Source organism: Tiliqua scincoides, chromosome 2 (assembly GCF_035046505.1).
Source record: "Tiliqua scincoides isolate rTilSci1 chromosome 2, rTilSci1.hap2, whole genome shotgun sequence".
Lineage (NCBI taxonomy): Eukaryota > Metazoa > Chordata > Lepidosauria > Squamata > Scincidae > Tiliqua > Tiliqua scincoides.
Genome location: NC_089822.1, coordinates 114,311,536 through 114,324,699, shown reverse-complemented (window position 1 = coordinate 114,324,699; position 13,164 = coordinate 114,311,536). Strand labels below are relative to the sequence as shown.

Here is a 13,164-nt window from a genome sequence, read left to right as displayed (position 1 = left end):
GTTCGTCAGTGGGAAGCACGCGGAGGCGTCACGCGCAGGCTTACCCTATCAGAGGGCGCCATTGGTAGGGAGGCGCGGCGAGGCAGACCCGCCCTCTGGGGAAGCTCAGCCCTGCTTGGGGAGGGGGAGAGTGCGCGCGAGTCCTCGCGAGGTTTCGCTCTCTGTTGTCGAAGGCGGGCTAGAGCGGGCCGGCGCGAGGGGGGCCCGGAGGTCCTGACCGCAGGGCGCCGTTGTCCCGTGCCGGACCCCGTAGGCCCCCGCAGAGCCCGCGCGATGGGGTTTCTCAAGCTCATCGAGATCGAGAACTTCAAATCGTACAAAGGGCGGCAAATCATCGGGCCCTTCCGGCGCTTCACGGCCATCATCGGCCCCAACGGATCCGGTACGCGAGCGGGGGGGGTTTCTCCCCGGGGGAGGCCGGCACGACCAACCTTTGCCAGGCTCCAAGAGGCACCCCTTCTCCTCCCGCCGGTTGGTCTGCAGAGACCCTGCCTGGCCCTCGCGGGGTGGCTGCTGAGGTGGGGTGGCAGCTCCGCCTGAGCTGTCCGGGGGGGCTCCCTTGCGGCCGGCCCTGCTGCTGGGGGTAGGCTGGCGCCTGCACGCGCACTCCCTGTTCTCGGAGCAGAGCTCTGGTCTCCTTGCCTTCCGGTCAGGACGTGTGCCTAGTATAGTGACTTGTGCAAAAAAGTATGGGGACTTGTGCAAGGCTTGTGCAAAAAACACAGGGAGTTGTGCAAGGCTTGTGCAAAAAATCGTGATGACTTGTGCAGAACTGCAAACCTATGCAAAATATATTTTGACAAAAGTACGGCGACTTGTGCAAGACTTGTGCAAAACCACGGGGAGTTGTGCAAGACTTGTGCAAATTTTTTGATGACTTGTGCAGAACTACAAACCTATACAAAAGATATGGTGACAAAAGCATGGTGACTTGTGCAAAACTTGTGCAAAAAGCACGGTGACTTGTGCAAAACCACAAAATGTGTGCATAAAGGTATGGTGGCTTGTGCAAGGTCAGCGACCTTGCTGAGGCAGTAAACTTGCCTGGGGTCCTTTCCCCTGCAATCTTGTTCTCTGGCAGGAGGGTTTCCATTCTTATTTTTGTACAAAGGAATGTTCCATCCTGGGAACTCCCACTTCTGTCCTGGAGGCGCATCCAGGAACAGGTTGACCACCATATAATGACAAGTAGTTGACTGTGTACAATCTCTGGGTTTTAGTGGTAGCCTGTCTCTGAATGCAGGGGAGTGACAACAGGATATAGGTTTGTTGTTTGTGTGCTTCCCAAGGCATCTGGTGTGCCCTGGTGAGACACAGGAAGCTAGAGTAGATGGGCCCTTGGCCTGATCCAGCAAGGCTGCTCTTGTGTTCTCATGTAATAAGAACTTACAGCCCAATCCTATGCATGTCTACTCAGAAGTAAGTCCCCTGAGAGTCAGTGGGGCTTACTCCTAGGAAAGTGTGGATAGGATTGGGCTGTTAGATACTTCCAAACCATAATATTTTGCATGAGCTGCTGTTTGAGCTATACCTCCTAATTGGAAGGTGCTTACCAGGGCAGTGCTTCATGCAGAAATATAGTGGGCAGCTTCCTCTCTGAGAGTGGGTAACTCTTCTTGTGCCTCTGCATCTGGGAGGTTATTGAATGATTTCAATACTATACCACTGCCTAGAGGGTGATTGGAAAGGGCCTGAGTTGGAATAGGCAATTAAGTATAGGCCATTAAGTAGAGACACAAAGGGTGACCTCGTCTGAGGGTGGGTAATTTTACTGCACCCTTACATTGGAAGCAATTGAATGTTCCAGCCATCTCTGATGCAGAGATGGGATGCAGAATTACCCACCAGCAGATGGATCCAGCAGAGGTTGACCAAAAGAAATAAAGCTAGAACAGTGACTCCTGTGGAGATCCAGGAGAGGATCCAGATCTCCTGTGGAGATCCAGCAGTGGTTGACCAAACCTGGATCCAGAGGATCCAGCAGAGGTTGACCAAAAGAAATAAAGCCAGAACAGTGACTCCCGTGGAGATGTAACAGCTGGTCTTGCCTGTAGTGGAGTCTCTTTGACTCAAGTGCATCCTGGGATAGTGAATGTGTCTGTATCATCTGAACAAGAGGCTTACCAAATATAATATCCTTTTCTCTGGCATGGGGTTGAAATAGGGGTGGCCAACCTGCTGCATGGAGATGTCCCATAACGTAGACAGCAAGGGTTTGTAGCACTCCTGGCAAGGAGCAGTACTTACGCCTGTGAAGGGAAAGGCAACAACAGATGAATGGGAACAATGCAGTTATGGGTATTTGTATTTCATTTTTGTTGGCAATTTGGACCTAAGTGGTATCTGGAAAGGGGCTGGCACCTTCTTTTTTTCAGCTGCTGGAGGAATGTTGTATAATATGGGCTGCTCTTGTTGAGCTTCTGCTTATGATGCAATTGTTGAAGACATAAAGCCTCATTCAGGTTTTTTAAAAGTAGCAGTCTAAGGATGCAGGAAGAGACCAACAGGGTTGAGATTTTTGCCTTGATTGAAGGCTGGCACTTCTTGGAGAAACATTCTTCTTCTTCATTCCTTAGCTGGTGCTTGGGGAGCAAGTTGTCCTCTCAATCAGTATAAGGTGCAGCTGGATCCATGTGTCATTCGTTACATGCTTCAACTCTGCAATTGTTGACAATGTTTCTAGCCTTGTCAATGGTCAATCGTTGGTTCCTTAGGTCTTCCTCAGTGTATTTGATCCATACACTGGTGCTATCTATTGAACCCTCGTGTAGGGAAGTAGCTCATGCCGGAGGAGCTTATGTGGCAGCTGACTTGTGTTCATTGTGCAGGCGTGGCCAAACCATTATAGTCTATGTTTTTGGATTTATTCTTTGACTGATGTCTGATGATTGCACCATATCTGAATTGTCTTGTAACAATTGTGATCACGAAGACACCCAGGATGTCTCACCCAGGATCTGTCTCAAGCATCATATGGAGAAACACTATATAGTGATGGATACCTTCACCACCAGCTATTTATACCCCATGCATCCAACTGCAGCAAAGTGCACGATGTGTTGGAGATAGATCAATTAAGTGGTGTCTGTCTGGGGTGGTAAAGAAGGGAAGGCTGTTGAGCTCTGTTGTGAGTAACTGAAGAACAAGGCACTTGGCTGTGGCAGGGGAAGTGATTATTTGTTGCATTGGAGACATTTTTCTGGGGCAAAGTGGCTATACCTATGGTGTGTGTGTGTGGGGGGGTTCTCTTTTCAAAGACCAGGTTCAAGTCTTCTGGAAAGCCCTGTGCGCTTCCCATTCCAGATCATATGGAGAAATCTGTATGGGAAGTGTACTTTGCATATGCTGAAAGTCATCCTTGTGTTTTTGAGCCCTGACACTGAAAGATTATTGAGTCAAAGTCTAATGAACACTGGGGTCAAATGACACACTGAGGGAGAGGCATAGAGCATTTCTACTAACATGCACCATGCTTTTCTTGCTATTTTTCATCTAGGAAAGTCAAATCTCATGGATGCCATCAGCTTTGTGCTTGGGGAGAAGACTAGCAATTTGAGAGTGAAGACCTTGCGGGACTTGATCCATGGAGCCCCAGTGGGGAAGCCAGCTGCCAATCGGGCCTTTGTCAGTATGGTCTACTCTGAAGAGGGTGCTGAGGATCGTACCTTTGCGAGGGTCATTGTGGGTGAGTTTTGGGGGCAGAATAGAGAATTGGGAACAGTTATAGGGTTAGGGTTCAAGAGGGGATGGGTATCTCTGGTATACTGTGTTGCTAGGAGCTGAGTGGCTGGTGCTGAGGACTCCTCTGGGGTTGATTCATGATAGATCATGTGTGTCTTTGCCTCAGGAGGATGTGTGGAAGATCTTTGAAAGGGGGGAGGCATTACAGCCCAATCTCACAGTTCCACTGTGCCCAGTGAGGCTGATTCTCATGTAAATGTGCATAGGCTTGGAGCCTTAATTATTCACAGCTGATTTTGTGCCTGCTTTTTACCCTCACAGAAACCAATAGTCTGTTTTTGCCTGACTTTTTTGCCTCAGTACTATTTTGTTCAGAAAGAATGAACAATGCTCAATGCTATGAAGCTTAAGCATCATAAGTATTGAACAGGAGTAGATTTTGTCAGGTTTGGGGCTTTAGTCTTGCCCAGATGAAGGTAAATGGAACATGTGTGTCTTCTAGGAAGCTCATCAGAGTACAAAATAAACAACAAAGTGGTGCAGCTGAGTGAGTATAGCGAGGAGCTGGAGAAACTGGGCATTCTGATCAAAGCTAGGAACTTCCTAGTCTTCCAGGTAAGCTTTTGTCTTGTTTTAGAGTTATGGTCTGATAAACACACACCTCCACCCCCAACAGAATGGAATAAATACAATTAAATGCATTGTTGTTCCTCAGGGTAACCCAAGGATGTGGATCTTCTTATTTTACTTCTGGAAAGTGACTCAGCCTTGGGCTTAGGTGCAGAAGTATAGAAAGAACTCTGCAGGTTTCTGGGGTGGGTGGGGTGGGAATCTGGCCTAAATAAGCTAATTGGATCTGATGGCAGCAGCCAACCTTTTTCAACATGTGTGTCATAAGTCATGTCCAATGTTTGAGCAGGTAACATTCTAGTTAGCATCACAGTACATGTGCTTTGGAATTATTGAGCCGCTAGCCTACTGAACTGAGGAGCAGAAGTCAATGCACTGCTGGAGAGCCCATAGCCAGGCTCCTGCTCCTCATTAGGGAAGCCATTGACATTGGTGGCATCTGTCCCATAGATTGGTCATGTATAGGTCAAATCATGCCAGAAAGAGAGGGATTGCTAAGTTTGTTGGATCTTTTGGTCTGGTCTGATGCAGTCATTTTCACTAACCCAGGGTGCAGTGGAGTCAATTGCTATGAAAAACCCCAAGGAGCGCACAGCACTTTTTGAGGAGATTAGTCGCTCAGGAGAGCTGGCCCAGGAGTACGACAAGCGCAAGAAGGAGATGGTCAAGGCAGAGGAGGACACTCAGTTCAACTACCACCGTAAGAAGAACATTGCAGCTGAGCGTAAGGAGGCTAAACAGGAGAAAGAAGAGGTGAGTTGATAATGCAAGGATGATGAGAATAGGCAGTATGGTTGAGATTTGCCCAGAGTAGGAGAGAAAATCTCAAGTTCTTAGGATTTAGCAAGGATAAATAGTCAGGCGGAAACAAATATCAAGGTATAAGAATTAATTTGCTAAATCAGAGCTAGGGTCAATCTCGTTCAGTAGACTGTTTCCAGAAGTAGCCAACTGGCTGCCACTGAGCAGGTATGGGTGGGTCATCCCCCAGTTATTTCATCCCACTATCTGATCTTTGGCAAGACACTGCCTTTGTTCTGTTCCTGCTTATAATCTTGCCTGATAAATTATGATTAAATTAGCAAGTAGTCTTATTACTGACTGTGCAGTGCTTAGTTATGTTTACCACTGCTAACTGGGCAAAGAGGCACCTTTTAAAGTGGTGTCCTCTTATGTTTATGTCCCTCTTCATCCCAGCTTGGTGTCTCTTCCAGTGGCTGTTGCTGGTGTCTCATCTGCATCTTCAGTCTTTTGGTGACAGGGGACCGTATAGTATTAATTTGTTTTGCTTGGTACACCATTTTATGAACATTTTTGGTTGTTGAAAAGCAATACGTAGGTATTCCTAATGTGCACGCATAATACATTTTTATACTGCTGTCACCTGGTTAAAAAAATCTTAATCAAGTGAGTTCTTAGAAAATCTGCATATGTTTGCACATGAATAAAGTTTTATTTTATTTCATTCATTCATTTAAAAGATTTATATCCCACCTGTCTTATGCCAAAGCAAATGCTCAAGGTGGCTTTTAATTCCAGACCAAAATATACAATTTATAAGAACAATAAATAAAATGGTAAAAAAGTAGTAGTAGTAGTGGTAACTTTATTGTCATTGTGCTACAGCACAACAAAATTTATGCACCTTTTGAGATACAAGCATAAATATATACTACAATTCCAACAATCACACCCTACACACTCACCCACACATTCTATACAACATGCATCATAATATAAAAACAGTATAACAGACCATAATGCCCAGGAGCATGGTAACAACTATGTCACCTTATTCAACGTAATTATGGCTGTGGGATAAAAGCTGTTCAGGAATCGTGTGGTGCGTGCTGTAATAGTTCTGTATCGTCTACCCGAAGGCAACAGTTCAAAGAACTTATGAGCCGGATGGAAGGGGTCTCTCAGAATAATATGTGACTTCTGCAGACAGCGAGATGTATAGATGTCCTCCAAAGCTGGTAGATGAAGGTTGATGATGTGCTGCGCGATCTTAATAATTCTCTGCAGAGCTTTTTTGTCCCCTGCAGAGCAATTTCCGTACACACCAAGATATCATAGGTTAGGACACTCTCAATGGTGCAACGATACTCAGACAAATTTAACCTCCCAAGCTTCCTCAGAAAATATAGCCGCTTTTGTGCCTTTTTTTATCAACATGCTGGTGTTAATAGTCCATGAGAGGTCCTCTGTGATGTAAATACCTAGGAATTTGAAACTAGCAGCCCTCTCCACCCCCTCACCATTTATGTATAATGGTGTGTGTACATCCCTCTTTTTCCGGAAGTCAATTATAAGTTCTTTAGTTTTTTTGATGTTAAGTGAGAGATTATTTTCTTTGCACCACAATAACAACTCCTGTACCTCCTTCCTATAAGCAGACTCATCATTCCCGCTAACAAGCCCCACCACTGTAGTATTGTCTGCAAATTTTATAATTTCATTGGTGTTATGTGATGGGGTACAATCATGTGTATACAGGGAATAGAGGAAGGGGCTCAGCACACAGCCTTGGGGAGCTCCTGTATTTAATATCAGAGTGGAAGAATGATAAGAGCCCATCCTAACTGACTGTGGCCTATTTGTCAAAATGTCCTTTATCTGCAGACAAGGACAAAAACCAATTGAAGGAGGGCAACTACATATAACCAATGACCACTGCAGTGGCATGGGGGGCATCACACAAATTCAAGACAGAACAAAAATGTTTTGAACCTTCGCCCAAAGACCATGACCATATTTTAAAGAATGCACTTTTCAGATAGTGTATAGCACAGCAGGTGTTCTTAGGCATGCTCTGCCTCCTCCAGGGAGGAATGCCTCTTCCAAGGTGGCACTTACATACAAATAACACAGATTGTATTTTGATTAAAAGTTGGTTGAATTAAAAAAAGAAAGATCGTTTGTCTTTTTTACCCTTTTATATCAAATTGATTCATTGACTGAAATATACTGGCAGTAAGTGTTCTTTACTGTTATTGACTGGGAGGTGGGCTCACTTAAAGATTCTCACAGGAATGGTTTATGACGTTCTTCAGGCTTTGATCTCTGAGATGCCACAGTTCAAACTTTCTGCTCTCCTTCCCCATGACCAGGCGGACCGATACCAGCGTCTGAAGGATGAGGTGGTGCGAGCTCAAGTCCAGCTGCAGCTCTTCAAGCTATACCACAATGAAGCTGAAATTGAAAAACTGAACAAGGAGCTGGGCTCAAAGAATAAAGAGATCGATAAGGACAAGAAGCGCATGGACAAAGTGGAGGATGAGCTCAAAGACAAAAAGAAGGAGCTAGGCAAAGTGATGAGGGAGCAGCAACAGATTGAGAAGGAGATCAAGTAAAGTGGAGATGGATGGTATTTGGAGGGGAGGATCTCTGGCATAATATGCTGGAGTGGGCTGTGAGGTCCCCCAACCAGAGCTGATTGCAAAATGGCAGCTTGAGGTGTAGTCAGTCATGGCTAATTACTGAATCTCTTGAGCCATAGTGGAATGACCTATATGTACAAGATCTGCAGTTGCTAAAATCTTGATCTGTAACATCTAACCCTAAAAATGCACCAAGCAGGCAATTGTTAGTCCCATGCTACAATTTGAGTAGAATGAAGGCTGAGACTAGTCCCAAGGGCGGCTTGTGAATCTGTAGCAAAGACCTCAGAGATGTATAGGGTATCTGCCTATGCATGTACAGGTGAGTGCCGCTTTGCAACTCTCCAACCAATGACGGGCCGCATATGCAATGCTGCCACTGGTCCCTGTATACACACACACACACCCAAGCCTCTGAAGCCAAGGGGAGCCCTGTTCCCCTCGCCTCCAGAGGCTTTTCTGAGCCTCGCAGAGGCAGCACATGTCTGCGTACTGCCTTTGCAAGGCTCAGAATGCCTGAATCGCGCAAGAGACGTGACTTCCGGTTTTCTTGCAGCTTCCCCTCATCTTCGGAGACTTTGTATAGCATCAAGTCTTGCCTGGCAACGGGGGTGATGGTCTGCCTCCCTGTTGCTAAGTGACGCATAACTGTATTATAATAAGTCTACAAATAGCAGAAAGAGGGACCAGGGTCTGCTGTTCTAGGACAAGCAGTGATTTAATTAAACAAGCAGTTTGACTAGCACTGACAGACAAGCATCTGTCTTCACGGCAGAAGACCTCGGGCAGATACCGCTGCCCGAACGGCCCCTCCTAACCGAGGAGTTAAGTCAGATAGAGGTTAAAAGAGAAGATGTTTCAGACCTCATTGATAAATTAAAGATCAATAAGTCACCGGGCCCTGATGGCATACACCCAAGGGTTATTAAGGAATTGAAGAATGAAGTTGCAGATCTCTTGACTAAGGTATGCAACTTGTCCCTCAAAACGGCCACAGTGCCAGAAGATTGGAGGATAGCAAATGTCACGCCTATTTTTAAAAAGGGAAAGAGGGGGGACCCAGGAAACTATAGGCCGGTCAGCCTAACATCCATACCGGGTAAGATGGTGGAATGCCTCATCAAAGATAGGATCTCAAAACACATAGACGAACAGGCCTTGCTGAGGGAGAGTCAGCATGGCTTCTGTAAGGGTAAGTCTTGCCTCACGAACCTTATAGAATTCTTTGAAAAGGTCAACAGGCATGTGGATGCGGGAGAACCCGTGGACATTATATATCTGGACTTTCAGAAGGCGTTTGACACGGTCCCTCACCAAAGGCTACTGAAAAAACTCCACAGTCAGGGAATTAGAGGACAGGTCCTCTCCTGGATTGAGAACTGGTTGGAGGCCAGGAAGCAGAGAGTGGGTGTCAATGGGCAATTTTCACAATGGAGAGAGGTGAAAAGCGGTGTGCCCCAAGGATCTGTCCTGGGACCGGTGCTTTTCAACCTCTTCATAAATGACCTGGAGACAGGGTTGAGCAGTGAAGTGGCTAAGTTTGCAGACGACACCAAACTTTTCCGAGTGGTAAAGACCAGAAGTGATTGTGAGGAGCTCCAGAAGGATCTCTCCAGACTGGCAGAATGGGCAGCAAAATGGCAGATGCGCTTCAATGTCAGTAAGTGTAAAGTCATGCACATTGGGGCAAAAAATCAAAACTTTAGATATAGGCTGATGGGTTCTGAGCTGTCTGTGACAGATCAGGAGAGAGATCTTGGGGTGGTGGTGGACAGGTCGATGAAAGTGTCGACCCAATGTGCGGTGGCAGTGAAGAAGGCCAATTCTATGCTTGGGATCATTAGGAAGGGTATTGAGAACAAAACGGTTAGTATTATAATGCCGTTGTACAAATCGATGGTAAAGCCACACCTGGAGTATTGTGTCCAGTTCTGGTCGCCGCATCTCAAAAAAGACATAGTGGAAATGGAAAAGGTGCAAAAGAGAGCGACTAAGATGATTACGGGGCTGGGGCACCTTCCTTATGAGGAAAGGCTACGGCGTTTGGGCCTCTTCAGCCTAGAAAAGAGACGCCTGAGGGGGGACATGATTGAGACATACAAAATTATGCAGGGGATGGACAGAGTGGATAGGGAGATGCTCTTTACACTCTCACATAATACCAGAACCAGGGGACATCCACTAAAATTGAGTGTTGGGCGGGTTAGGACAGACAAAAGAAAATATTTCTTTACTCAGCGCGTGGTCGGTCTGTGGAACTCCTTGCCGCAGGATGTGGTGCTGGCGTCTAGCCTAGACGCCTTTAAAAGGGGATTGGACGAGTTTCTGGAGGAAAAATCCATTATGGGGTACAAGCCATGATGTGTATGCGCAACCTCCTGATTTTAGGAATGGGTTAAGTCAGAATGCCAGATGTAGGGGAGAGCACCAGGATGAGGTCTCTTGTTATCTGGTGTGCTCCCTGGGGCATTTGGTGGGCCGCTGTGAGATACAGGAAGCTGGACTAGATGGGCCTATGGCCTGATCCAGTGGGGCTGTTCTTATGTTCTTATGTTCTTATGACTATAGGAAAGAAAACAGTTTCGATTTGCTGTTCCAAAAGACCATTCTTTCTCTAGTTTAATAATCATTTCCATAGGAAAACAAAAAAGTAGAGCCTGACACAGAGTTGCATTGGGAGATCTCCCCCCCATTGCATGCCCTGTCATGTCCATGTGAACACTTCTGTACATGCATGTGCAAAGGCACACTTTTCACATACCCGAATCTGCAAGGCTTGACTTGTGCATCACTGGGCTGACTGGTGCCTCCCTTGCCTTCTCCGCTGGCACTACAAGAAGCAGAAAGGCCATCTTGGGCAGGTGGTGTTGTCACTACCACCTAAGAGTCTGTTTTACCTGACCCTAATAACACTTTTGAAAAGAATCGTGGTGCTTTATACTTGTCCATTTATCTTGGTAACTCTGTAAGCACCAATATCACAACACTGTAGGTTGGTATTGCTACCTCTTTGTCGCAGGGTGTGAAATCTGAGGCTGAGGAAAGAGCTTGTGGCAGAGATTTGACCCAGGGCTCTCTAGTTGCTCTCCACTAGCATAGGTTTCTCTGACCCCTAAAGAAGCACATACTCTGGACAGTTCATATAGGAAAGCTTTATTGCTTACCCATGTCCAGGTTAGTAAAAAGAAGGTTCCCCGCACAAAGGGGGGATCCCTCAGTAAAATGAGCGAGAACGCATACGATTCCAGAAACAAGAAAATAATGAAGTCTAACTTCTCTAAACTACTTACTAAGTGTTGTTGGTTCTAAGGGTCCTGCCATGCAGGGATGTCATTGCTCAAACAGCATGGCCCCAGCAAGCAAAGGCTAACTCTCTCATCCGTAATATATGCGATTGGTTGGATGTATACCAACCAATGTAACTTGATTGGTTATTCAATCAAGCTGGACCCTAATTCTTGCTGACTCATGATCTGCCCTTTGTCTCTGCAGCATGTAGGCATCTCACAGGTGTCCTAGAATTTTTCCAAGTGTTGCCTCAAGATCTATGTTCACACCTTACTTAGTGTGTCCACCAGATAAGAGCCATCTGCCAAAACTCTATTTCTGCTCATGAGGGAGTAGTCCCAGATACTGGCACCAGTCTGCCATGAGTCCCTGACTTATTTCATTGGAAAGATGTTAACCTCAGCCACTCCAAACTTCAGAAAAGGGAGAAGATCTTGCACTTTCCCATCCTCCTAACCTAGTCCCAGAGGAAGGAATCAAAAGCCTCACCATTGTGGGGGGAGGAAATGCACCTCCCCCCAACGAGCAATTGCCTCTTGTCCCTGGGAAGGAATATCATCAAAGGGAAAAGATACATCTCTGTGACAGTGAGGATACTTAGCTACACAGTTAATGTGTGATGTGAGGAGGGCAGGGAAAGGGGTGGAGACTGGGAAATAGTGGCTTGCCTAAGGGCAGCTAGAAGATTCATGTAGACCAGAGGTCTTCGGTCTTTTTTGTGCCATGACACTAATAAATAAATACATGCAGTATGAGACTGAGGACCCACCGTTGATCTCACCATCCTCCTGGGACCCTTTCTCCCCCATTGTCCCCCACTCCTGTAATGCCCTCCCAGCAATGTTCACTGTAGTCAAATATTCTTGTTAGAGAGAGCAGAAAAATTACCATGAAGCCTGGTACTAGTGAAAGCTATTTTAGCCCAGTTGCTGAGATGGTGCTGGGGCATTAGGGCACCATCTCCTGGTACCTGAAGGGGTGCACCAGTCTCCTCCTCCCTTTCCTGGTGGTGCGCTAGTCCAGTGCTCCTTAACCTTATTTCATTCCTATATGTTGCTGTGACCCCACAACTCGGGCTTCGTGACCCCATTAGGGTCTGGACCCCAAGGTTAAAGAACACTGATGTAGACAATGTCTTATGAAATCTCAGGTGCTGCAGGGCCTGATGGAGCTACCATTGGTTGGCAGTGATGTGCTGTATGGTGCTCTGTAATATGTGGTTTCGCCACCTGTTGTTTGGGTAGCAAGATCCAGTTGTCGCTGTAAAAGCTCATGTGCCTTGGTTGCTGAAACAGAAAACAAGCTGGTTCCTTCTCCTACTGTATGTGCTTCTGTGTGAGGGTGCTGGCCATGGGGTGCCGGTCATGTAGGAAAGACTATGTGTAATTTTGTCATTTCCACACATACCACAAGCATGTGGGAAGGTACCACAGAGGAGCAGTTCACATGTGGCCACATAGCTGAATGAAGAGGGCCTTTTGAAAATCTCTGTTCCTGTCAACCACATGTTGCAGGATGGCCAATCTCATGATCCAGACTGGGTGGAAGATGTCTCTTATGTTTGACTTAATTTGGGAATGTGTCTTGGCTACTCACAGAGATTAGATGCAGGATAAGTTAAAACCATTACCTTTTGGCAGGGAAAAGGATTCGGAGCTGAACCAGAAGCGTCCCCAGTACATCAAGGCCAAGGAAAACACATCTCACAAGATCAAAAAACTGGAAGCAGCCAAGAAGTCTCTGCAGAATGCCCAGAAGCAGTACAAAAAGCGTAAGGGTGACATGGATGAGCTGGAGAAGGAGATGCTGTCTGTGGAGAAGGCTCGGCAGGAATTTGAGGAGCGCATGGAAGAAGAGAGTCAGAGCCAGGGTCGGGACCTCACATTGGAAGAGAACCAGGTACCTGAACCAGGTCGAATCAAGATTATCAACTGAGCTGAGATCTTGCCTACTGTTGTAGTGGTTATTGGAGTGATTGTGTTCCATGATGCCCAGCCTGAGCTAGGTAGAGAGTATTGGCCTATTTGAAGCACAAGACACCGATGCTCAATTTAAATATCCTTGCTGCTCTTTTCAGGAAGGCATCCATGCTATTATGCAGGCAGCCCCCCCTCTGAACAGAGACATGGAAACTTGAGCAGCTTTCTTGTATTACTGTGGTGATGCCTCAGGTTCATTCCAG

The 13,164-nt window shown here is 46.4% G+C and overlaps 1 protein-coding gene across 1 annotated transcript in view; it reads left to right on the top strand.

The window, feature by feature from the left end:
• The first annotated feature begins 146 nt into the window (after positions 1 to 146).
• Positions 147 to 13,164, top strand: part of SMC1A (structural maintenance of chromosomes 1A) — a 31,807-nt gene continuing 18,789 nt past the window's right edge. Inside the window, exons 1-6 of the mRNA XM_066614032.1 lie at positions 147 to 382; positions 3,497 to 3,685; positions 4,184 to 4,296; positions 4,861 to 5,064; positions 7,425 to 7,663; positions 12,623 to 12,881. Coding sequence (XP_066470129.1) covers positions 274 to 382; positions 3,497 to 3,685; positions 4,184 to 4,296; positions 4,861 to 5,064; positions 7,425 to 7,663; positions 12,623 to 12,881 — 1,113 coding nt within the window. The 5' untranslated portion in view covers positions 147 to 273. The remainder of the gene's footprint in view (positions 383 to 3,496; positions 3,686 to 4,183; positions 4,297 to 4,860; positions 5,065 to 7,424; positions 7,664 to 12,622; positions 12,882 to 13,164) is intronic.